At 43.7% G+C, this 26,286-nt stretch overlaps 1 protein-coding gene and 1 long non-coding RNA gene across 2 annotated transcripts in view; one reads left to right on the top strand and one right to left on the bottom strand.

Moving 5' to 3' along the window:
- RNF217 (ring finger protein 217) overlaps nt 1–8,565 on the bottom strand; it is a 39,964-nt gene extending 31,399 nt beyond the window's left edge. Inside the window, exon 1 of the mRNA XM_033143725.1 lies at nt 7,955–8,565. Coding sequence (XP_032999616.1) covers nt 7,955–8,554 — 600 coding nt within the window. The 5' untranslated portion in view covers nt 8,555–8,565. The remainder of the gene's footprint in view (nt 1–7,954) is intronic.
- The window catches only part of LOC117043736, a 34,634-nt gene continuing 16,356 nt past the window's right edge, over nt 8,009–26,286 (top strand). Inside the window, exons 1-2 of the long non-coding RNA XR_004426228.1 lie at nt 8,009–8,113; nt 16,953–17,121. This is a non-coding gene — a long non-coding RNA (uncharacterized LOC117043736). The remainder of the gene's footprint in view (nt 8,114–16,952; nt 17,122–26,286) is intronic.

Below are 26,286 nucleotides of genomic sequence, written 5' to 3'. Positions count from 1 at the left end.
GAAAAAGTATACACGAGTAGCCAACAGTTGCAGGGAGAAGGTCAGGTGAGCCAAAGCTCAGAATGAACTCAGGCTTCCAAGAAAGTTTATAAACAATGAAAAAGGGTTCTTTGGCTATGTTCAAAGCAGGAGGAAGAAGAAGCAAGTAGTGGGTCCCTTGCATGGAGAAGATGGAGAAATGTTACTGAGGACAGAGAGAAGGCGGAACTGCTGGACACCTACTTGGCCTGTGTTTTCACCCAAAAGGAAAGCAGTGCCCAACCGGGTGATAACAGAATAAATGATGCAAGAAGGAAACTGCAGCCCAAGATAGGAAACAAGGTAGTAAAGGAACACAAGCTTAACCTGAGTCCACAGTGTGATGCAGCAGCAAAAAAAGCTAATGCTATTCTATGTTTCAACTACAAAAGTATAGTGTCCCAATCAAGGGAAGTAAAAGTACCACTCTATTCTGCATTGGTCAGACCACACCTGCAATGGCGTGTCCAGTTCTGGGCACCACAATTTAAGATATTAGGATATTGACAAACTGGAATGCATTCAGAGGAGCGTGACCAAGATTATAAAGGATCTGGAAGCCAAGTCTTACGAGGAACAGTTGAAGCAGTTGGTTATGTTTCGTCTGGTAAAGAGGAGAAGGAGAGGAAAAATGATAGCCATCTTCAAACGTCTCAAAGGCTGTCACATGAAAGGTGGAACAAACCTGTTTTCTCCTGCTCCGGAGGCTAGAACCCAAACCAATGGCTTCAAGTTACAAGAAGGCATTCCAACTAAGCATCAGTAAGAACTTTGACAATGGAACAGACTCCTTTGAGAGGTGGTGAACTGTCCTTCCTTGGCTGTTTTTAAGCCAAGGTTGGATGGCCATCTGTCATGTATGATTTGGTTGAAATTCCTGCAGCTCAGAAATGTCTGAACAACAACTCTGGGAGATACAATTTGAATTAAAGAGTGGAGCAAAGTTACTTTGTGACAATGTTTTGGCTTGCATGTATCAAGGAAAAGGTGACATTCTGGAAGAGGAAGGGAACTGTATTGTTGTGGGAGAAGGAAAATCTGGACTGGGAAAATGTTGGGGGGAAGCCTGGTGGGGGATTGGAATGGGAGGGGGGAAGATGGTGAGGAGGGGGGTGGGTTAAAGGGATTTTTGAGTTTGAATAGGAAGGCTAACCATGGTACTCCGATGTCAGAGAGCAAAAGGATTTGGAGAATGGAATAAATATTTAGTTTTAAGGAAAATGAATTGATTATAATATTTTTGAAGTTAGAATTAGAAGTAATAAGAGCAACAGTTTTACTGAGTTAAGAGAAGAAAGGACATAAGAAGTTAAGATTTGAAATGTGATGTATTATTGGATAAGAATAAGTTTTATGATATAAGATTTGATGATTATAATTGTAAGATTAAGATTAGTTATAAGGATTTAGATTTTACAATGTTATAAAGTTACTAAAGAAGATTTGAAATAAACGCACAGGGGAGGGCGAGAGGAAGTCCCAAGTAAGATTTGGAAGAAGTGAAGGATTTTTAAGTAATTGTGTTGTTTTTGTGTGTTGGTGTTGTTGTATTGTGTTGTTTTGTGTGGGATGTGGGTATTTGTAATTGGTTTAATTTGGAAAATCCAATAAATTTTTATTTAAAAATTTTTTTAAAAAAAGAAATTCCTGCATGGCAGGAGGTTGGACTAGATAATCCTCAGGGTTCCTTTCCACTTTACAATTCTAATATTCTATTATATGAAAAAACAATGTATTATATATTTATTTATCAACCAGGGACATGAAACAATTTCAGGTTATGTTAATGCATGAATAAACTTGCAGTAAAGACTGGGTCTTTATTTTTATTCATTTAACAACATTTATATACCACTTACTCAAACAAAAAGACCTCTAAAACAGTATCTTGCTAATCTTTTTATCTATTTTGGGTTGTAAGCTCTTCAAGAAGGGATCCGTCTCATACTCTGTAAAGCTTTGTGCTGCATACAGATGGCATTATATAAATAATAATAAAAATAATGTACAGCACCCTGATATATAAAGGTTTGCAGTGTAAATATTTACACTTGTGCTTAGCACTGCAGAACATCATGATAAAGGATACTGAAGAATATGCATCGTCAAAATAAATTGTGTCTATTTTAGAGTGAAAGCAGCTTCCCTCAGGCATTCAGTCTGAAAGTGGAAAGGGGCAATCAGTAATGCACGGGCAAGTCCCACTCCTGCATTGCTGCTGCCTGCACCAGCCACAATCCCTAGCACACTGTGTGATCAGCATTCATCTGAAGGGAGCTGTTAACCATGCACTGGTTAGGTAGTGCTCTGATGGCCGAAGGATCAACTCACAAATTCCTGCTTGTGTTCAAACTACAGAGAGCGAGGGTATAAATTTAAGAGAGTTGTACATTCTGGGATATGAAACTAAAGAGAGAACACAGAAATCCTGTTTGTTTGCCTATCAATTCATTCTATACATACATCCATGAAGTTTCTAGTCTTAATACTGTAACTACATTCGTGATCTTGATTCAACAAGCTTACAACTCTGTTTTTCAGTCCTGCGAGAAGCTTTTCTTCTTTTCTCCAGTGCTGAACTTGAGTGGCACAAACATGACTGTTTTTCAAGCAACTGTGAAGCCTTATAAGTAAGTGACTAAAATTACACCTATTCTATCTCAGTAATCCATACTGAAGAATAACCTTAGTATAAATAACACCATTTATATAAAATAAAGCATTAGGCACAAATACCTATGTGGCTGGTTGTTGTTTTTAAATCGCAACACCAAATTAAAATACATTTAACTTATTATAATAATAATATTTATTTATTTATTCATACCCCGCCCATCTGGCTGGGTTTCCCCACCCACTCTGGGCAGCTCCCAACAGAATATTGAAAACACAATAAAACATCAAACATTTAAAAATTCCCTAAAAATGAATTTTAAAAGCAACTTTTAAATGAACTTAACAATCAATTAAAATTTGGTTTGAAGCAATTTATCATAGTACTCGGATCCACTTTTTATTGTGCAACTGCCCTCTCCCTGTCCCTTAAACATTACCTTGCCATTTCAAGTTGCTGTAAATGTCACTCCTGATTTGGATCTTGAATTCATTATGCAAACTATTTAGGCCTGAAAGGCAGAATGTAAAGGAAGGAGCTGGCACACAAGCCCCCCGCCCCCCAGGCATGCTGTAACTGTGTGTGGTAACCACACAATGGCAGGCAGTGGGGATGAGCATGCTAGTTCCATCTACCTCATCAACATTTTCATTGGCCCTCATGCAAGGCTCACCAAATACATTTTGCTGCCTCAGGGGAAGGACAATACTGTACTCCCCCATTTTGCAAATGAAAGCTGACCAGATTGGTTGGCGAATCTTACTTTGACACTGGCGATGAGACCTCCACTGCACTCAAAGGCTGCAATTGTGGGGTGCAGGGAAGATCATATGGCACACCCATCTCTGTCCGCTCCTTGCTCTTCTGCATTTGCCACCCGAGGTGGTTGCCTCACTCTGACTCATGGTAGAGCTGGCCCCGATTCTATGAGTTTAATGGCGACGGTCTGAAGCTGGGAGCCTCCTGTACTCAAGAGTCCTGAATTTCTAAGGTTCTAAAATATACAGAAACCCTGCCTGAGTACATAAGGCTCCCAACTTCAGACAGCCTCAGGGAGTTGGAAGGTGACAAGAACAAATAGGTGGAGCTAGCATGCTTATCTCACTTCCCCCTTGTATGTTTACTAAATGAAGTTACAGAACATCCAAAAAGAGCTAGAGTGAATCCAAGTATGCTCCCTCCATGAGGAATACCAGGCATTTATCCTTATTCAAACTTTATATCTTGGTGATGATGTGCCAAGCTCTACAGTAAACAAATGAACAGTTTCTAATTTTCAAGTCCCCAGAATGTACTAGTCCTTTACTAGCGCTGTAAAAACAATCCCGTTGCCATTCCTGGCCTGAACAACCAGTCTTTTCCTACCACCTGCTTCAAGCCAGCACATGACCAATGACACTTATAGAATGATATCATGTCGAATATTTTCCCTGCTTCCTCACCAAGCAATTCTGCTTAGTGAGCACATGGTTGTGTAGTGAAGCTGCCACAATTCTGTGCTTTTGGTATGAATCGAAAGGGCACGCAGTTGCTTCATTCCTGCAAGCTCATCTCATCTCGTAAAGTGATATTACTCCTGCCTTTCACCAGCCACACAAAGCACATGCCACATCCTATGGAATAACACTAACTGAAATAGGGTTTATGAAAAATGAAGCAGGTGCTCTTAACAAATACTCACCTTTCCAACCAACTACCCCCGCCCCTGCCTTCATTTAGATGCACAGCATATTCTCTGCTAAATATTTGCTCAAGTCTTTACAAGACTTGGACATATGGACTTAGCTGTGCAAAAGATTCTGTGCTGATGTGGGTCACTTTGACCTCCATACATCAGCCCTGCTTGCCAGCACCAGTCTACAGAGTACAAGTTCTCCAGCAGGCCAAACATATGAAATACCATTCAGTTCATTTCCATGCATTAGGGGAATAAGATGCAACACTGATTCATTAGAGCAGAGGTGAAGAACCTTGGGATGAGGGACCAAATGTGGACTGCCAGGCCTTTCTATCTGGCTCTTGGGATTCTCACTAGACCACATCTATTTCCAGGCCACACTTCTTTACCAGGACTGCTCTGTGTCTCAAGGGCTTCTGCCTGGCTGACACATGTCCATGAACTGTGACCTCTAGCTTGTCTGGATGGAGATGTGTGTGTGCATGCAGAGACCTCATCTTTTGCATGGCTGAAATGTGGTCTCTGGTACAAAGGAAACCATCAAATCTATGCCCACCTTTGCCTCTTACCCCACCTGCCACTGGTATGTGGTCCATGGAAGGTTTCCCCATTTGAGTATGTGGTCCTTGGGCTATAAAGGATTCCTTACTCACTTTGAGCCTTACACTGCGAAAAAATATGTTTGGCTCTAATCAGCATTTTGTTCCATGCACACACACTGGTGCTGACTTCCACCAGACCCTCTGACAATAAAATGTTTCTAGAGCAGTGAAAATCAGAAATCCAGAAGTTCCTATTCTGTTCAGTTAAGTTCCTTCTTCCTCAGTAAAGGTGGAAAGGGGAAATGACCTCTCCACAATTAAACAAGGAATAGAAACAAAGAGGTATTTTGGTTATTTGGAAGAAATGAACTGTGGATCAGGTAAAAAAAAAAAAGACACCCATTTTAGGACAGAGGCATAAAGTTGAAGATTCAGAACTTTCAATCCTGGAAAAGTCTTACAACAGCAGAAAGAGTTTTGCTGGGCCCTGGGCCTATACTGCTAAATTTAAATTTAACTAAAACATCACCGCCTATCCTCCCTGGCACCATGTACAGGTATAGATGTGAAACTTTGTGGAAGAAAAAAACAGGTTTGTGGGATGTGTGTGTGTTTTTTTTAAAAACCTACTTTTCCCTTCAAATAAACTCATTTGGACAAGTTGCTTAAACCCTCTTCAGCTGTACAAAAGACTCCCCACTGCAGAGGTTCAGCTCCCAACACATGGGCGGCTGTGGGAACAATAGTGATGCTCCAGAGAGCCTGGGAGAGCACCTCCTACTTTTTCTTTCATTTGATGGTAACCGTGTTTCATGAAGGTGGGCTTTGAAAGATAGAATCAGCTTCCTATGCAGACTCTTCCTCCCTCACCTTGACACTTCCTCTAAAAATTGCCACAAATGCCCAGAGAACTATTTATACTGCGCCCTCCCTTGGACAAATAAAGCATGGAACGCTCAAAGCTGCAAGTGGTGTGCAGTGCAACACTGATCTAACACATCATCACTGCAGGCCGGGATTATTGAGAGATCAAATATGAAATACTTCTGAAATTGCAATATACTCAGTACTATTATTGCTTATGACATACAACTTGAACAAATTAAATACCAGTACCTTAGCTGTTCGAAAGCACGTCAAAGTGCAAGTAGATAAATAGGTACCACTCCGGCGGGAAGGTAAATAGCATTTCCGTGCACTGCTCTGGTTCACCAGAAGCGGCTTAGTCATGCTGGCCACATGACCCAGAAGCTGTACGCCGGCTCCCTCGGCCAGTAACGTGAGATGAGTGCCGCAACCCCAGAGTCGGACACGACTGGACCTAATAGTCAGGGGTCCCTTTACCTTTACCTTACAATTAAATAACCAGCTTGCTTATATAGGTATGTGATCACTTGCTCCTTTTGTTTTGCTGTCATCAGTCAGAAATACCACTAAGAAGTTGCAGCAACACATTTAACAAATCTGTTGAGAACCTGCCATTTTAAACAGGAAGACAGATGCACAGTTGGATTAAAAAAAAAAAACAACCTACAGATAAAAGTACTCCTTCCTTCTGATTAAATACTTGGAAAAGTGACACAAGTCTCTCAAAGCTGTACAGGCCTCTCTAAATTGTACCTTTGCCTCTGTGACACTTAGAAAGGGTGAAATCCCTGCAAGGACTGGGAAATTTTATACAACACAATGAGGAAGTGCACATATCAGTAGACACTATCAGCAAGCCCACATTCCGACAGTCTTGAAAGACCTGAATTTGTTATGAAGCTGAAAATTTACAAGATCAAGCTCAAAGGGGTGGGGTTCAAACAGAAATAATTTAGCCCCAGAACTGAGCATGGGAATTTCCTATGGATGCTGCTCAACTAATTCTATTCTAGTCAGAGAAGACCCACTGAAAATTACGAAAACACTCTAACCACACACACACACCACACCACATTGGTGGTTTATCAGTATAGACAAGATGAAGACTCCAAATTCACTCCATTCATTAAACATTCTGTATGACTAACATAAAAATCATCAACAGCATATTGGAAACAGCTGTTCTTTTTGAAATACATCTCATTACTTTGGAGAAATGCAGTTGACCTTCGTAAGGTATTACCCTACTGTGATTTTTAATCCCCCCCCTTAATGATCAGTATGGTAATCCATGTCTTGTATTTTTTTTTTTTTTGCACAAAAACAAATGCAAACAGCAGCTCTGGCATGGAAATATGTACAGAGTTTGTGTACATGTACAAAAACACAAACGCCAGCTAAGATTTCCTACAGCAGTGAGCAAAGTTGCAATAGACAGAAGGCAGTTAACCTCCTGAATAACAGATGCATTATCTAGTCTTCGTACTGCCTTCAATGGCCCATATGACCTTCCTCAGCGATAAGAAATCAGCTGATATTAAATCAACACACTCCCCCACAAAGAGACATTAGGATCTGAGGCCAGGCTATTGTGTTTGTATCTCCTGGGGTGGGTGAAGGGAACAAACCTACCGTACACAGTGGATGGCTTTTTCCTCCTCACAGGGAAATGGGAGAGGGGTTTGTGCTCACAACTGAACAGGCCAAACACTGGCATATGGGAAAGCAGCAGATTTACCCTCCCCCCCCCCAAAAAAACAAATTTGAATAGTGATTTACAGCATCATCTTAACCATGTCTACTCATGAGACCTACTCAATGGGGCTGGGTCCCACCAGGGCAAGTGTGTGGGGTTAAGATTTGCAGCCTCCACGGGAAAAGCCATTCACGCAATCCTGGAAGTGGCAACATAGTTTTTGGGCGGCCTTGTCCCGTCCCCCCCCCTCACCTGCCTCAGACTAGTGTGGGGAATGGCGAACAGGCAAGGCTTAGGAAAGGCACTCTGCACATGTTCAGAGCCCTAACAGCTGTTCTAGAGCTGAGCTCGCTTGCTCCTGATCTGAGGTGGGGAGAGGCCAGACTAGGGCATAACCTTGCAAAGTTGCAACGGCAGAAGAGCAGTGGCGTTGACCTAGTATCCTTGGAGCAAGGCGGGAAGACCGTAGGCCTGCAGGCGAAAGGAGCTGAGGGGGGAAAAGGCAGAAAGCGGGCGAGGTGGGAGCGCGCCATGCTTACTTGCGAGCTGAGATAGAACTTGAGGCACTCCTCGCAGACGGGCTTCTTGCAGCAGGGCAAGGGCTTGAGGGGCTTCTCCTCCAGACACACGCGGCAAGTCAGCACCAGCAAGGGCCCGAAGTCCCCGGAGATGAGCCCGGAGAACGGCTCGGGCAGCAGGTACAAGTCCACCTCGAGGCTGCCGTCCCCGCCGCCTTTTCCTCCTCCTCCTCCTCCTGGCAGGGAAGGCGGCGGCGGCGGCGAGACGCCGGGGCCAGGGTCCCCTCCTGGGCGCGGAGACGCCGGCGGGGCGCTGGGCCGCCGGTCGCTCTCCACGCAGTAGACGGTGCAGTAGACGGGCCTCAGAGGAAGCCGGCGGCTGGGGCTGCTTCCCGCTTCCGAGCCGGAGCCCTCCTCCAGGCGAGCGACGGCGCTACCGTCCTCCGCCTCCACCTCCCGGCCCAGCGGTTCACCAGGAGGAGGAGGCGGCCCCGGGTCGCCCTCTGGACGGGACGCCGCTGCCCTCGCGCTCCCAGCGGCCGAGAGAGGCGGCCCGGGGGCGCTGGCTGTGGCGGCGGCTGACTCCCGCGGGGCGCTCGGCGTGCTCAGCTGCTCCCCCATGCCCGCCGCCGCCGGCGCTGCTGCAGCCGCCCTCGCCGCCGCGGCCGCCGCTTCCCATCCAGCCGCCTCCCCGGACGTGTGGCGCCCCAGCCGGATCCGCACGGCGTACAGCGCCGCCGCCGCCGCCGCCTGGCTCCGTCCCCCCGCGGGGATCCCTCCTGCGCCCGCCGGAGCCAGCTAAGGGAGCGCCCGCTCGCCGCCTCGCCAGCCCAGCGCACGTAGGGCCCGCCGCCCCGACAGGGACCGCCTCATCCTGCCAGGCGAGCCGAGTTCAAAGAGGAGGACGAGCCCCTCCCGGAGCCGCGCACACCTCTCGGCGCTACCTAGCGCCTCCGGCACGCGCGCGCCTCCCTCTGCCACCGACGGGCTCCATGCTCGTCGCTCCCCCCCCCCGCCCGCCCTTTATATTATTATTACATTTTATGATAATTATATCTCTCATATAGATTCCCCACCCCCACCTTCTTCTAAAGCGTTACGATTTTTATTTTTAAAATATTAACATAGGGTGTCTCCCCTTCTCCTTGACGCGTAATGCGATCTGATCTGAGGGTGGTTATGGAGTTCAGAGAGGTTCGATCTTAACTTACTTTGTTTAGGATTAAAGCCTTAATGTCCCTTCTCGCATACCCAAGGTCACGCCCAGTTACTCATTTCATAAATCTGAAATAACTGTTAGCGTCTTCCTTTTACAGATTTTTAACTAGAGCATGAATCTGAAATCCGAAGCTGTGATATTTGTAAGTTATATAATCCTCTTAATTCTAGAGCTGATGTTCGTTTAAAAACAATAGGTGTGGGTTTGTGGAATGAGTTCATTCACTTCACTTCTTCCTTTTCTCTTTTACTTACAACCCCCATCACAAACATCCAGATGTTGCTGGACTACAACTCCTATCATCCCCGACCATTGACCATGGCATCTGGGACTAATGACAGGTTCCCCACAGCTGACAGCATTAATGCTCCCCCCTGACATTCTCTGCAGAAATAAAATTGATTTCCTTTGTGTGTGCGCAGACAAGTACCACACTGTTGTGTTTGCTTATCAGAAAAATAAAAACTCGGAAAAGAGCTCATTTTAAGTCGCAACCAATTCATGATAATTGGTTAATTGATTTTTTAATATTTATATCTTTGTATCCCACCCTTCAAATGTAAAGCATTCCCAGGCCACATTGCTGGACAATGGCAATATATAGATGGGTGGAGAATTTGGACATTGATTAAATAATAGATCAGTGTTTCCCAAACATTTCCCATACTGGCCACTCGAAAATTACGAGGGGCTTGGTGGACCACTTAATGATTTTTCTGCCTATTGTAATTGACATAACGTTGGATCAGGCCAATGGTCCATCTAGTCTAGCATCCTGTTCTCACAGTAGTTAACCAGATGCCTATGGGAAACCAGAGAGTAGAACAAGAGCACTCTCTCCTCCCTTGGTTTCCAGCAACTGGCATTCAGAAATATTGCTGTCTCCAGTTGTAGAGGTAGAGCATGGCCATAATGGTTAGTAGCTGCTAATAGCCCTCTCCTCCATGAACAAGTGTAATGCACTGTGCTGGATGCAGTATGATCATTATTTTTTATTGCTTTTATTTCTTTATATTGTATTTTATTCTCTTACAATTTGTATTCAATAGAATTGAAACTGCAACAAAATTGTTGGTACCCTTCTGTCTTGGGAGACAATGGAGGAGTGTGCCATTGGGAGTGAAGTCAAACTGTTGAATTGCAGTGCCTGCTGTGGCTGTAGACACCAATGTGGGAGAGACATGTTTTGTTGCAGCTGGGGCAGATGAAGGCATCCAGTTGTGCTGCTGCAGATGCACTATGGCGTTTATTTTCTCTGTGCTCCTCCCAGCAGTCATTCCTCCTCTGGACACACGACTTGTCTGTCTCCAGACACTGTGGTCATCTGCAAGGGATTCCTTCCCTCATGGCGGGGTTGATGTTGCCAACCTTCATGTATCATTTGCAGACATCTTTGTAACTCACGAGTAATAAAATGCAGTGTAAGAAATAAAAGCAATTAAAATACAGTTAAAATCCATGTGAGCATTAATGCAAGGGATATGCTGTCTACCGTCTTCAAGCACAAACCTACAGACACACCACGGATCACCTGAAGGAAGCACGTGGACCACAGGTAGTCCACAGACCAGAGTGTAGGAACCTTTATAATAGATGAACTCATCCATCTTGCTTGTCGTCAGCACCAACTCATAACTGCAAGCTATGTTTTCAGGTAACATTTATATCTCCTTTGGCATGCAGCAATGTTCCAAAGTCTCAAGTGGAGGTCTGCCCCAACCCTGCTGCTTGACCACTTTTCACCTGGACGGAGCCTAGGACTTTCTACATATAAAGCATTTGCTCCAGCACTGATCTGCGATTCCTTCCCAAGTAATACAGATAATAGCTAGCATATGATGTGGTATTCTATATATGTATTCATTTCTATGTTTACCATAATTTTTCAAGAGATGAATTTTATTCAGTTGTACATATATCTTGCCCCTAAGGCACATTTTAATTTGAAATTAATTGAGTGAAACGATGCCATCTGTGCAGCACCTTTGTGTTCTCCTCCCCTTCATTTTTCCAGTAGCTGGTGGTAATGGCTATACCAATTGTTCCAAGCAGCAGCAAAATGTGGGGATGTTTGCCAGTCATTAGGTAGCCTTAGCTGCCATGAAGAAGAGGAGGAAGGTATTGTGCTGTGCTCGAGAGAAACATGATGTCTGCAGAAGCAAAGAAAAATATTGAGAAAGTCAACTCTTGGGGAGCAAAAACTATTCAAGACAAGAAAACAACAAGACTGTGGATGTGTGTGACTGCACAGAATTAAAAGGGGTGGGAGTAGGGGGTGTGAAGAGCAGATTTGGAAGTTTTGATGAATGAAGCCACCTTTCCAGAGCATGAGCAAGATTTGAACTAAATGAGAGGAAATGCTTGTGTTGCTTGGTGGAAGAAGAGAAAAAAGGAAGGAGAAGGGAGAAAGCAGAAAATGGAGTGTGAATTGGCAAGGGGGGAGAGGTGGAAGCACAGGTGACGATAGAGGACATGAAGAAATGAGAGGTTTGGGACACAAATTAATTAAACAACACCCCTAAGTCAGGGGTAGGGTGCATGTTTTCTTTTCCCCGTGACTGCCTGCCTGTCTCTCTCTCTGCCTTCCCTCATTTCCCCCTTCTTGCTATCAAGAGCCATCAGAATTAAGCAAAGAACTGCATGTGGCCCAAAGGCTGTAAGATTCCCACCTGTGCTGTAAGAGGGCAAGCAAACAAAAACTGCATGGCCAAATGAGACCTGATTATGCTCAATAGCCTCAAGAGTGTTACCAGCCAGTTGAAAATGAGAAATGGGAAACTATGATGTGTGTGGAATGGAGTATCCTGTCTAATCTGAATGTGGGGGGTGGATTAACAACTAAATAATGCTCAAATATGGACAAACTCTAACTGTGGGGGTTGTCAGCTTTTTATCTGGTCTCTCTTCTGTGTCTCCAACAGCAGCCAAACATGCAGGAATTTTGGCATGCACAGCTTCCCTGGCATTAGGATGAAGCAAGGGTTGCAGGCAGAAGCTTTGCTCTCTTAAATTCTGCAGTTGTCAGACTACTGATAAACTACCTAAAAAGGTTGGCAGTTTTATGCAGGCATCACTCTTCAGGAAATTTGTTATTATATATCACCCATCGATGAAGAAACCACTCTTTCATTATCATGTATTCTGTGCATATGGCCATATAGATGGGGAATTTGTTGTCAATTAACAGGGCAAATTATCGATAGAGCCCCAATGGTACAGACTTGGCAATACAGAACGCTTGTGAATTACTTGTGAAATTCAAATGTATAATAGATGCAAGTTAATTATGTATGAACTGCACTTCAGCATTCTGTTACGGATGTAGACTGTGTATGGAAGGCCCTACTACTTTGGTATGTTAAGATGCCTTCCATTTATGATCCTACTATAAAATATAACTCTTTATGATCTATGGCTGCTAGCCATGATGGCTGTGTGCTGCCTCTACTTTCTTGAATGCCAGCTGCTTCACAAGTGTGGAAAGTGTTGCTGTATTTAGGTCCTGCTTGTAGGCTTCCCATAGCCATCTAGTTGGCCACAGGATGTTGGATGAAGATGATACTTTGGTGTGATCCAGCAGGTCTGCTCTTATGATCCACCAGGGCAATATGTACTAAAGTACCCAAGGATAGGCTTGGGACACGAAGTGATGGCAAAGCTGCCTCTCTTTCTTCCCCTTCCCCTTCTCCAAAGCCCCCCTAGCTGAAGCAGCAGATCACAATAAGCAGAGGGGAGAAGGAAAGCTGCACACTCTTCCAGTTTTTGATTTTATATATTGTGATCATTTTTTGTGAACCATTCTGAGACCTCCGGGTATAGGGTGGTATATAAATTCAATAATAGCAAGTGGTGGATAGGCCTGCTTTTGACTCCAGGGCACCCTCTTCATCCACAGTCTACTTCAGCATGGAGTTCCTGCCAAAGAGAATGGAAAGTGTTTACTTCACAGCCACTCAGAGTGGAAGGGGCTGGGCCTTATACCAAGCTATTAACATTTTAATTCTTTAATATGGCTAACTATCAACAAACATTTTTTCTTTTTAACCAAAGAACATCTTTCATTTGCTTAAAAGTGCCGATAATGTGTGTCACATTTCAGCCTGATGTGCATAAGAAGAAGTTGCAAAACTTTCCAAACACCAAAAAATTCAAGGGGCTAAATGTCGGGAGTCGGACTATGAGCCAAATGGACCTCCTGTTCCCCCACCCACCATAGGATGTAGAATAATAGAATTGTGGAGTTGGAAGGAAGCCTTAGGATTATCTAGTCCAACCCCCTACAATGCAGGAATATGCAACTGTCCCATACAGGGATTGAACCTGCAACCTTAGCATTATAAGCACCATGCCCTAACTAACTGAGCTATGCTTGAACCTGAATGGTTTACTCCAGGGGTTGGCAAAAAATTTTTAGCAGCAGACCGGTCCACTGTCCCTCAGAACTTGTGGTGGGCCGGAGAAGCGGCACTTCCCAGGGGCTGCTGCCGCCACCGCCGCGGGCCCGCGGCTTCTGCTTCTCATGGGTAGGCAGAGGGAGCTCGTCTGCTCTGTTCTCTGGCCCACAGGAGCACCAGGGCAGCGGGGGGGGGAGGGGGGGAGAGATGAGCGGTGTGAAAGGGCTGGCTCCAGAGAGGGGCTGTTTAAAATGGTGCTCGGCCAGCTCAGCCCAGCCCCCTTTCTCCTGTAGGCAGGGCGGCAAGAAGCCGGGAGGAGGGAGGGAGGAGGCGCCACCGCGGTGTGTGAGAAGGAGGGGGGGGGGAAATGGAATGGTGCAAGGGGGGGAATGGTGTAGCCCGAACGAACAGAATCCCCACACTGATCCATGGACAGTCCGTGGGCTGGATCCTGACGGCAATTGGGCCTGGTCTGTCCCCTGGGCCTTAGCTGGCCAACCCCTGGTTTACTGGCTAATCTAAACCACCCAACCCAGGAGGGTAAGCGTGATCCCAATCCTGGGATCCTGGGAAAACATTTGAGGTTCCCAAGCACTGGTTTTGATTAAGAGCACCTGTAAAATATATTTACCACAGCCCTGCACACAGTTAGGCTGCTTAAATCCCCAGAAATTTTACTGTAGTGGGATTTTTGCAGTCTGTCTCAAACGTGTTTACTGCTACAGTATTTGTTTAAAATTGAAATGTATGGATAGTTGATGGGAGATGCAGTTTTATCACATCACTAAAAATGCAATTGGGTCTGTAAAAAGCAATATAAATAATTAAAATCAGACAGGTTAATCAATAAGGCCAGCGTTTGTCTGGTTCTTTAGGCCACTTGCAAATAAGCGGATTATTAGAGAAACATTTTCCCTCCCAGATTTAAGCTGCTTAGCCTTACACAGCCTGACAAAAGAGCCAGATGTTGTTTCAGAGTGAAAAATGTTTTTCAGAGTGTTTTGTTTCATATTAGATAGATAAGAAAAATGTCAGGTATCAATAATAGGCCATTATAGGGACAAAACATTTCTCTCTTTATGAGAAATCATGGCCCTGCTTTCACTTGCATAATCTGATTTCCAGTCAACCAGCTTGGTGAAACTTCCCTTATCCAAAAGTCTCTCTTGTTATCCAGACTTTATTTATATCCACGGTGTTGGTTAGCTTCTGTATGTGTTTCCCTTTATCCTCGCCCATCTCTGACCCAAATCCGGCTGACAAATGACATTTTCTCCAGAAAGTTTGCCAGATACTGCAATTTCTACTGTTTCTGACAACAATTAAGTAAAGATAGAAGTATTATGTTGAAATGTTTCAAGCACTGGAAAAAAACAACACGTTACAACTTTAAAACCCAATATTCTCAGCTCTGCCTCAGGCTTCAGAAGCATCATTGTAACCCTTGTTACAGCTTTCATCAAGGAGCAACTTAAGGCACAGAGGGGACAAAATGTCTTTAGGCTGTATTAATTTCCCCTTCATACACTTGAATAATCTCCACACACACACCCTTAGAGGAGGGGGCTCCGCAGTAGCAACCAGGAAAATAAATCTAAACATAAATAAACCTAGTTGTTTTTTTTTTATTGGTGCACAGATTGCATTGCTGCATTTTTCCAAATCTATTCTTTGTTTTTTAGATCATACAACACCACTACATACATACATACTGTTCTGAGTTTGCAGGGAAGGAAGTAGGCTGTATGTGAAATCTTCCTAACCCCTGGATCCTGCAATGCTAAAATATAAGCCAGGCTAGCTTCCTGTGTTGTGGTGATCACCTGGGTGAGGGATCATTAAGAGAACAAAGGAAAGGGGAGAAAGTCAGAAAGACAAAGCCCAAGTTTAGAGTTGAAAAGTGGTAGTGATGTGACCTAAAGGTAAATCAGCAAGATGGAGAGGGAGGGAGGCGGGGAGAGAGAGAGAGACAGAGCAACATTTGAGAGCTATATTTTATTTCTGTTTGAATCCCAAGGCTATGGGAGAAACAAGACTCTTTTGGGGTGTTAATGCTGTGAACCCCTCCATCATAGGCTCAGGTTGTATATACATGTGAATAAACCATATATCATAAAGACACAACCACAGTCCAAAAGGAAATACGACCCCTGGCCTACCTGGCAGCAAGTCAGTATGCCAAGTCCAAAGTCTGAGGTTTAATCCACACAAGCAAAGTCCAAAGACACAGTCCAGGGTCAATACAAGTAGCCAGGTCTGAAGTCCAGCAGTCAGGATACAATCCAGAGTCAAACCCAAAGCACAATTCTGTGGAGGTGCAGGAGCATCCCAATCAAGGTCCATCAACATGGGCAGTTGAGCAGACCCAGCACCCTCAGCTCTGCTTCCCTTCTGTACTTTGCATGCTGATTGCAGCATCTGGGCTTGATGAGGCATGTGACCCTCACCTGCTCCAAGCCCACTGAGGAATCACACACTTCCTCCCAGAGCTAGCAAGCCCCACCTGGCCAGCCAGGGAGCTGGCCTATCCCTTGCCTTGCCTGCCTCAGCCTCCTAAAGCACCACTCCTGCTGCCTCAGAGCCTGCTGTGTTTGTGGAGACAGGGGCCCCTCTGGCTCTGGGTCCTGCTGCCCTGGTTTCTGTGCACTGACCCCATCCCTTGCCATCCTCCATTACCCTTGCCTCTATGTGCCCCAGTCCCAGCTACACCCCTCACCAGGATTCTCTTCCTTGTCCCCGTCATCATGCCAGTTCATGACAGGTAAGTGCCTGGAACTCCAGGAATCTCATAGTACTTGGACGTTGGGGTGGTATGCAACAATATTACATTTATAGCCCACCTTTTCTCCAAAGAGCTCAAGGTGGCATGCACAGTTCTCCCTGTGTGCCCCCCGTCGCCATTTTATGCTCACAAACAACCCTGTGTGTTAGCTGAGAGCTGAGAGGTGGTGGCTGGCCCAGGGTCATCCAGTGAGCTTCATGGCTGAGTAGGGAGTTTGAACCCTGGTCTCTCAGGTCTCAGTCCAGCGCTGTAATCTCCACAGTGCCCCACACTGGCTCTAGCATAAGTGGTTTGGGGAATATTATGTGTTTTATCAATAAGTAAATGGGTATATTCCATCTGGCAAAATGAGATGCATGAATTCTGAATGTGACATAGGGAACCTGTGGCCCCTTTGGAAATGACCACAATTGTCTCGACTAGTATAGGTTCAGACATAACTATAATAAGGAATTGCAGATGCAGATGTAATTCTGGAAGCTATGTTCTCTAATACTATTTGTAGATAAAAGAGGAGTGCAAATAAATAACAGCAGCTTGTCATTAGTAATCTTCCTCCTCTTCCTGACTAAAGTGCTGTCTCTGTCCCAAGCTCCTGATTTCTGTTTTGGTTTCTCTTTCAAGTAAGAAAGAGGAAATTATTCCTGCTACTGAACCAAAGAGTTCCTCGTGATGGAAGAAGGAAATCCTGTTGAGAAGCATGAAGAAGGGAAACAAGAATGTGGCTATTTACTCATTTTTCTAGATGCCCACCCCTAACAAGCCCATTTCCTGAAATGCTATTTCTCTTGAGGTAGGTGTCAATACAGATGTATTTGGCTGCGGGATTTCCTCTTGAAACCAGAGATTCTCTATTATTCTCACTCCTGAACCCATTCAATACATTAGTTCACTAAGTTGTGGTCTGCTGCACATTCCTCGTTTCCTGAATTTACTTGTGGTGGCCCACACATTAAGCTTACCCTGCTGCTGATCTTATTTAATCTGTGTATCAACAGAAAGAATTGACATAGTCTCTTTGATCCCCGTTCAGAAAAGAAAGCTTTGCTGTAGACAGGAGGGCATTGTTATTGTGGAGTCTAGAGAAATTTGAGCAGATTCAGCTGCTGCCTTAAGGAAACCAAATCTAGGAGAGTATAGGGTTTACTTGCTTGGAATGCACAGGACTGTTGACAGTGTTTAGATTTTGTTGCTACATTATCTAAAGAGCCAGTTTTGAAGTAAGCAGTATGCTGACTCTCAGGACCGCCCTGTTTGGCGAAGGGCCCTATTCAGGCAATGGAAGTTGAGTTAATTTCAATTTGGCTCTGGATTAACCACTTATGGTTCAGAATACTTAATCGGCGGTTTAAAAACTCATCTGGGGAGTTCTAAGAGCATTGGAAAACCAGCAGAGATTGCTCAAGGAGATGATCAAAAATAGCAGATAAGCTTCCCTGATAGACAACCTAACCACCTACACTAATCAGTGCACAAACCCATGATAGTTTTGGGTATGTTTTAGGTTGCACTTGTTTACATGTGGCTTCAGTGAGTTGTCAGACAGGACCTACATCCTGAGACTCATCCGGGAGTTAAGGTATAGGTGGCAGCTGGGCTTAGGGGAGGCAGCAGTGGCAGATGGGTGTGGAGATGGTGGCTGCACTGGTGGGTAGCCATGGAGGAGGCCAGATCTGATGCCTGAGGTGGCTGCCTCATCTCCTCGCCTCATGGGAGGGCAGGACCTGTTCATAGGTTAGATAGTGGAGTCAGATGAGAAAGGGAACATAGCCTGACTGCTAAGGTAAATCTTGATGCAGAAAGGACACAAATTAAAAGCAATATGCCCTCAAGTCCATTCCCTTGATTCTGTGCACTCATCCTGAGATTTTTGGTCCTTCCCCAGAAGAACCTGAGAAGGCAGCTACACTGCTAACACTTCAGGTTGAGGACAGACTTGGCAACCCTAGAACATGATGTTAGAGTCCTCTGAATATGCGGAGTGGTGGTTCCTCAGCAGAAAAGTCAGTATGAAAAATTTGAAAGCTTTAGCCATTGGGCTGTCCCTACAATTATGCAATAACTTTAGCCAGTACGGGCGTATCCCCACTTATGTGGGAGGTTATGCTCCGCTCCCTGCTCATAGGTGAAATTGTTTAACGTGGGGATCAAACTCTAAGCACCCCATTAAACACCCTTTCTGCTGCTGTACTACTTAGTCAAAATAATATTACACAAAGTATGAGATAGGCAGAAACCACAGCATTTACTCTTGCAGCAAGTCTAGTTCCATCACCTCCGTCATGATGCTCCAGGCTGTTCAGATTCTTTCACTGATTAAAGGGAACACTTCTTCTGAGGAATTAAATAGTCACTTTCCTCTAAATGTGTTTTGGTTGGCGAGCTGCATGGAATGTAGTTACTTGGTGACATCAGTCGCAGACCCTGCAGGTGCAGGTTGGGGTGGGGTGGGACACTAGAAGCTGCCTTTAAAGTGAGTCAGAACATTGTTTCATCTGGCTCAGTATTGCTTGCACTGACTGGCAGCAGCTCTTCAGAACTTCAGGCAGGGATTTCCCCCAGCCCTACCTGAAGAGGTCAGTAACTGACCTGAAACCTTCTGAATGCCAAGTATGTGTTCTGCAGCCCTTCCCTCAAGGAAGTTGCTAGTTTTGATTCAACCTGAGGCCTCAGGTTGTGGCAGTGCATGCTTGACATAGCACCTTGCTTCACTCTGACCTTGTGTTCTGGGCTAGGGGCTCATCCTGATGCCACCTTGGGGCTGGTACTGCCTGTTGCAATAACTGACCCCATTTCTTCCTTCTCAGACTAGACGTTTACAAACCGCTCGCCACACAGATTGTAACAAACACACAATCTTGCACAACAGCTTATAAACCTATGTGGCTTTTAAAATTTTATTTTAAAATCATTTTTATTAATTTTCCAGTAAAAACAGCCAATTAACATATCCATCAAATCATAGTAATCCAATTAAAAACAATAAACTAAAATAAAAAATAGCCAAATTACAATCAAATTATTAATTTTTTTTCCTGGGCTTCCCATAGTCTGGACCTTGAAGTATATCTCCAATATCTTTGTCCTGCTTTGTTCTTGTTATTCTCATATTTTCCACATTCCGATCTTAATACTTTATAGTTCTCCGTCCCTGGCTATACGATTCTCAATCATGTCAGAAATCATAAATCCTTTCATCCATCAAGTACAGCTTTATTTGTAACCTATGTGGCTTTTTAAAGCTCTCAGATAAGTCTTTTTCAGTTTGGGAGGGTCACTAATCTATGCTGTTTGGATAGAATTGCCTAGGGCAGTGGTTCCCAATTAGCTAAGTAATCCGGACCCCATGCCTTTCAAAAGCCAAGCCATGGACCCCCTACTTTTGAAAATTTTGATTTCTCCATGGTAGTTTTTGTTATGTGAATGGTGCCACGTATCCCCTGGGTGGGTTTTGTGGACTCTCAGTTGGGAACCACTGGCCTAGGGGAAGCCTTTTACTGGCTTTTCCAAGACCATCTAAATTGGACGCCCTGAGCCAACAACCACACAGAGTGAAAAAGCAACTGAAGGGGGATGAGTGAATGTAGACAGCACCAGCAAAGAGCCTGAATTGTTGGGCAGCTGCCAAGGACCACCCCCTGACAGGGGTCCTGTCCTTGCTTTTCCTTCTCCTTGCAGCCACTGCATCTTCACTTGTCCCCTCTACCTAAGTGACGAGTGAGTATTGATAGGAGCAAGAAGGAAGAGAATCTTCTGTCCACCTTTCCCTCTGAGCAGAGGGGTGCACTGATGGCAAGTGACTGGGCAGCAGTGATTGCAGCAAGGAAGTTCCTCTGAACAAACAGAAGTTCAGAGGAATTTCTATTTTCACAGAAACTTTGTACGCATAGGCTTCTATTTGTGGGATACACACCACATGGATAAAGGCTCCATGGACAGCTTGCGCATGTGTAGAGCTTCCATAAGTTCTGTACAGAGTTCAGCTGAATTTACAGAGGTTGGAGATGGGGCCAGTGGGGGTGAGGAGAATCCCATCACTACTACTTTCATGAGCCCTGACCTACAGGCCATGCTGCCTGGCATTGATGGGAGTTGCAGCCCACGACTTCTGGAAGGCACCACCCTGAAGCAGGCTACCCTAGTGTCAACCACACCAGGCTACGAGCGACTCTTTTTAACCACACAGAGTGGTGTTTGCTATAGTGTAAGAACAGAGTGGGAAGTAGCAAAGGGAAGGGAAACCCAAAATCTAAGAAGTTCAGTGAACCCTTAAAATGAAAGGGTGCTGAAGGTGCTTTCTGGTTTTGATTTGCAAATTCAGGTTAGCACTGGAACTTTCATGGCACGCAATGTGCCACTTATTTCTCCTTCATCTCCTCTGCTTATCTCATAAAGAAATGTCCGCTAGTGGGGCGGGGGGTGGGGGGGAAGCATTGCAACACACTACTGTAAACCTTTAAAAGTTCCATTAATGTTATGGAATCTCCTGGGGAGTGTGTGTGTGCAGCAAGATATATTTTAATAGCAAGCAAAGGTCATATCAATTTATGATTCTAGCTAGTCACAGCATGCAATGAGAAAACTGCAGGGTACACAGGAGAAAATAGCCCACATGAAGCTGCTTCAAGATCTGCACTCTGTTTCTGAGAACCTTCTCATTGTCTCTTCATCATCAGAAATTTAGCTCAAGGGAACAAGAGTGAGGTCTGACAATCTAAACTATTAAATAACCTTCAAATAGTTGGTTTTGTTCCTGCAAGGATGTGTTAGTTTAATCTTTGACATTTGCTTACACATATAAATTTATTTGCATACCACAACACCACAATAATGTCCACATGGTTATTATAATGATACTTTATTTGCAAGTTTGGTTTATGTGTAAGTTTGTGGCATACATGGCCCTTCCCATCTTTTTACCCTTACAAAAACAACAACAACCCTGTGAGGTAGCTTAGACTAGGAGGTGGCAACTGGCCCAAAGTCACTCAGTGAGATTCATGGCTGAGCAGAGATTTGAACTTTGATCTCCAAGGTCCTAGCCTGACACTCTAACCACTAAGCCACACTTACAAACAATCTTAAATTTGTTAGAAGCCAGAATCATCATGACATTGCTGGGCTAACCAAAATCAACTTAAATCCAGTTAGCCTAATATGCCCTCCACAGACCTCCTTTGTTCTCAGAGCAACCAAACCAGGTGGCCAGCCTGGGAGCATGAATAGGTGAAAATAAAGATCGCTTTGATCTGAATGCCCATGCTTGGTGAAGATTCTTGTATGGTTCAGAAGCTTATGAAGCATTTATAAAGAACCCCTTTCTTTATTCTCTGTGGCAAACAACACATAGGTTTTTACATAAAGGGCATACTCAGACATACCATTTGGGTGGGTGCTTAATTCCTCCCCCCCCCATCCCATGTGACCTCATCTGTTAAGACATAAATATGCTTATATCTGCATAGACGTGTGTGGACATGGTCATGCTGGAGTGTGATGGAATGTTGGGATCTGGCTTTTGGTTATGTAGGTATATGGCTGCAGAAAGCCAGAATGTAAGCAGAGTATATGTTTTCTAAGTTTCTGTAACAGAACATGAACTTGCTTATAGCCAATGAGAACTGCTGGCACAAGAAGTCCTGGGTGGAAAGGGGAAAAAAGGAACCCAGAAATATGTCAATATTTGTTTTCTGATAAGTCTGTTAAATGTTCCTGGATGCAAAACGAGGAAAAAAGATGACTAAAAAAAGATGAGAAACCTGGCTAAAATATAGCTGTACGTTTTTGGAAAGCATCTAGACAAGAGCATCCAAGTCAAAAATAATCTTGCGTGTCATTTTACCGACTAAATCTGTGTTGTTTTCCCGAGTTACCTTTCTGTAGTGTTCCCATGGTGATAACAAAATAATGAAATAACAAAATAATAATAATAATAATGAAATAACAAAACAAAAATGTTTTGATAACAAAAAAGAATGAAATAACAAGGATGTATCATCACCTGGAAACCCTGTTAATGCAACTCTGTACCACTTTAGAATCACAACAACTAAGTTGAAAATATGTGCCCTTGCCCTTATGAAATGTATTATTTCCTGCACCTAAGAGATGCACCCAAATGTGCTTTTTATTTCCTGATTCAAGCCATCAACTAAACAATTTACCTAAATAGTTAGGCTTGGAATAAACACAGTTGCTTTCTCTTATAATTTCTTTAAACAAAGGCTAGTTAATTAGCATTTTTATTATCAGTTTTACTCCAGCTTACTTCAACCACGTAGGCTCTTCAAACAAAGAAACAGTTATAAGAAAGTTACAAATAGGTTTCAAAGACAGCTGCATAGGTTGTCCTTTCATCAAACCAATCAGTGATATAATCCTCAACCTGCCTTTCCCTACCCACTTCATTCCATATATTTTGTATTGCCCGTATTGTTTTCCAGGTGGGGAAAAATGAAGTGCCGGTTATTTTGTTCAGATTCAAAATCGTTTGATTCAGTGAAGTTCTCATTGGTCCTAGAGCTCCCTCTTGTGTATGCCTGTTAGTATAAGAAATGCTACAATAATGAAGTCTCCTCTGTAACATTAACCTATTTCATAAATGCACCTGCTTGGTTCTTTTTTTGATCACATTAACTGTCTCTCTAACAGTGAACTCAAGAGCACCAACAGAAATGGGACTGAAATGGGACCACTGAAAACAAAGAGGGAAGTAGCAGCATGTTGCAGGGAGCCTGAGTTCTGTGGAAGTATGAACCTAAGCAGAGCTTGCTGGATGCAGCCAATGGCCCACCTAGGCTAGCATCCTGTTCTCACAGTGGCCAACAAAACAACAATGATAAAAAAATCCAGATGTGCCAATCCACTGCTCTCACTCCCAATGAGACATGCTTGGACAATCCTTTTAAATCATGACTCAAGAGATAATTAGGCGATACCCTAATGGATTTTTTTTTTTTATAAATTTATGAATAGGGGGTGATGTTTTATGTTGTAAATTTACTGCGTAGTCTGTTACTTTAAAGTTCTCTAGAAGTTTTAAGTTGAAAGGCTAAGTATATATATGTTGTTTGAAAAATTGTGCGCGATGGGCCAATGGCCGTAATAAAATCTATCTATCTATCTATCCCAATGAGACATGAGCATATTTAGTAAGTACATAAGAAAGCCTTGTTGGATCAGACCAAAAGTTCATCCTGTTCCCACAGTGGCCAAGCCCATGAGCAGGACCCAAACACAACCACACACTCTCCCCGCCTGCGATTCTCAGTAACTGGCATACTGCCTCCAATAGTGAAGGCAGAACATAGTCATCGTGGCTAGGAGACTTACCCTCCAGGAATTTCCTGAATCCCTTTCTAAAGCTATCCAAGTTTGGAGTGAATTCCATAGTCTAACTCTGTAGAAGAAGAAGAAGAGTTTGGATTTTATATCCCGCTTTATCACTACCCGAAGGAGTCTCAAAGCGGCTAACATTCTCCTTTCCCTTCCTCCCCCACAACAAACACTTTGTGAGGTGAGTGGGGCTGAGAGACTTCAGAGAAGTGTGACTAGCCCAAGGTCACCCAGCAGCTGCATGTGGAGAAGCGGAGACACGAACCCAGTTCCCCAGATTACGAGTCTACCGCTCTTAACCACTATACCACACTGGCTCTGTGTGAGAGAAAAAAACCCACTTTGTTTTGTCTGTCCTGGGTGTTCTAACTCTCATCTTCATGGGTGGCCCAAGTTCTAATATAAGAAGAGAATGAGAAAAATGACTTTCATTCACTTTCTCCCCACCATGAGTAATTTATACACCTCTATCATGTCCCATCCCCCGCTACTCATCATTCTGGCTGTGGTCATCCTCACCCCATTTTTTTTTAATTTTAAAAATACTTTAAATATTCTTGTTTTATTATTAACATATGTATAGAAATTATATTACAGAATGCCATCAGACTGGCTCTGTACAAGAGTACAAGAGGACGAGTCCCCTGTTCGGAGGCACTCATAATCTATAGTTTGACACAGACAAGTGATAGAAAGGGAGAAGGAAGGGGAGGGAGGCTGCCCTAAAGAGGCAAGCAAAGTGTGGTTGATTCAAAGCAATGGCTTTCAAATACATTTCAAAGGCCTCTTGGAGAGTGGGGAGGTTTTCGGGGCCATTCTAAAAGGACTGGCTGAACAGATCTGGTATAGAACAAGGACCAACATTGTGAATCTGGATAAAATCTGTAACCTGTACAGATATACTTTGGTAAGGAAACTCTTAAGAGGAACTCCCTTCTTAATGTTATATTTTGCCAATAGGTGGTGCTGGTAAATCACAAAGAGTTATGTGCTCCATTTTATTTATCTCAAAAGGTACTGAGCTACCTCAGTAGCATCCAGGTGATTTGAATTCTACTAAAAGTAATAGTGTTGATGCCTTCTAGCATGTTTCCTTGTTTGCAGCTATACTTTGTAGCTGACTATCACTAATAAAAAGGCTTGTGTGCCTTCTCTTAAAGGGGATATGTGTATATGAAATTAGTAATCCATCAAAATTGCAGTTGTTAATATGCACACTCTTTTACCCAGTCCTGACTGTGTATTTTGTAATTTATTAAAATGTATATACAATTTTTCAGCAATAATGCTCTCAGGGTAGGTAGAGAAGAGCCAATAAAAACAACAACAATTAGAACAACACCTCCCAAAAATAGCAAAATATATAAAAGCAGAAGCAAGAGCATAAAAACACCACAGCAGAAGAATAAAACCAATTATATGACATTCAAAAAGGCATGGGAACATAATAATGCATTCAGCTGATACTGAAAGGACATTTGTTTCTAAAATGTGGGTCCCACTCTTCAGATTAGCTTTGGCACCTGATGAACAGTTGGTCTGTGAGCGTTTAGAAAAGGATGCTGTGGTCCAGCATGGGTTTCTTAAAAACAAGTCATGCCAGATGAATCTCATTTCTTTTTTTGATAGAGTTACAAGCTTGGTGGATCAGGGGAATGCTGTGGATGTAGTGTATATTGATTTCAGTAAGGCTTTTGACAAAGTTCCCCGTGATATTCTTGTGGAGAAGCTGGTTAAAAAGTGGGAGGGGTGAGATAATGGCTAGGTGGATTTGTAGCTGGTTGGCTGACCAAACCCAGAGTGCTTACTAACAGTTCCTTGTCATCCTGGAAAAAAGTGACAAGTGGAGTGCTACAGGGTTCTGTCCTGAGCCCATTGTTGTTCATCGTCTTTATAAATGACTTGTATGAAGGAATTGAGGGGGTGCTCATCAGATTTGCAAATGACACCAGACAGGGAGGGGTAGTCAATGCCACTGGAGGCATAATCAGAATTCAATATGACCTTAACATATTATAGAACTAGGCTCAAACTAACAGAATGAATTTCAATAGGGCCAAATGTAAGGTTGTTGACCTAGGCAGGAAAAACAAGCTGCACAAATATAAGACGGGACATGTGGTTTGCCAGTAGTATATGTGAAAAGGATCTTGGAGTCTTAGTAAATGACAAGCTTAACATGAGTCAACAGTGTGATGCAGCAGTAAAAAAGCTAATGCTATTCTGGGCTGCATCAACAGTATAGTGTCCAGATCAAGGGAAATCATAGTCTTCCTCTAGTCTGCCTTGATCAAATCACACCTAGAGTACCGAGTCCAATTCTGGGCACCACAATTTAAGAAGGATATTGATAACCTGGAACACATGCCGAAGAGTGTGAACAAGATGACCATGGGTCTGGAAACCAAACCTTACGAGAAATGGTTGAGGGAATTGGGTATGTTTAGCCTGGAAAAGAGGAGACTGAGAGGAGATATGACAGCCATCTTCAAATATCTAAAGGGTTGTCACGTGGAGGATGGAGCAAGCTTGTTTTCCCCTGCTCTGTAGGCTAGGGTCTGAACCAATGGCTTCAAGTTACAAGAAAGGACATTCTGACTAAACATTAGTAAGAACTTTCTGG

This window comes from Lacerta agilis, chromosome 3, assembly GCF_009819535.1.
Source record: "Lacerta agilis isolate rLacAgi1 chromosome 3, rLacAgi1.pri, whole genome shotgun sequence".
Lineage (NCBI taxonomy): Eukaryota > Metazoa > Chordata > Lepidosauria > Squamata > Lacertidae > Lacerta > Lacerta agilis.
This window is presented reverse-complemented; position numbering and strand designations above follow the sequence as displayed.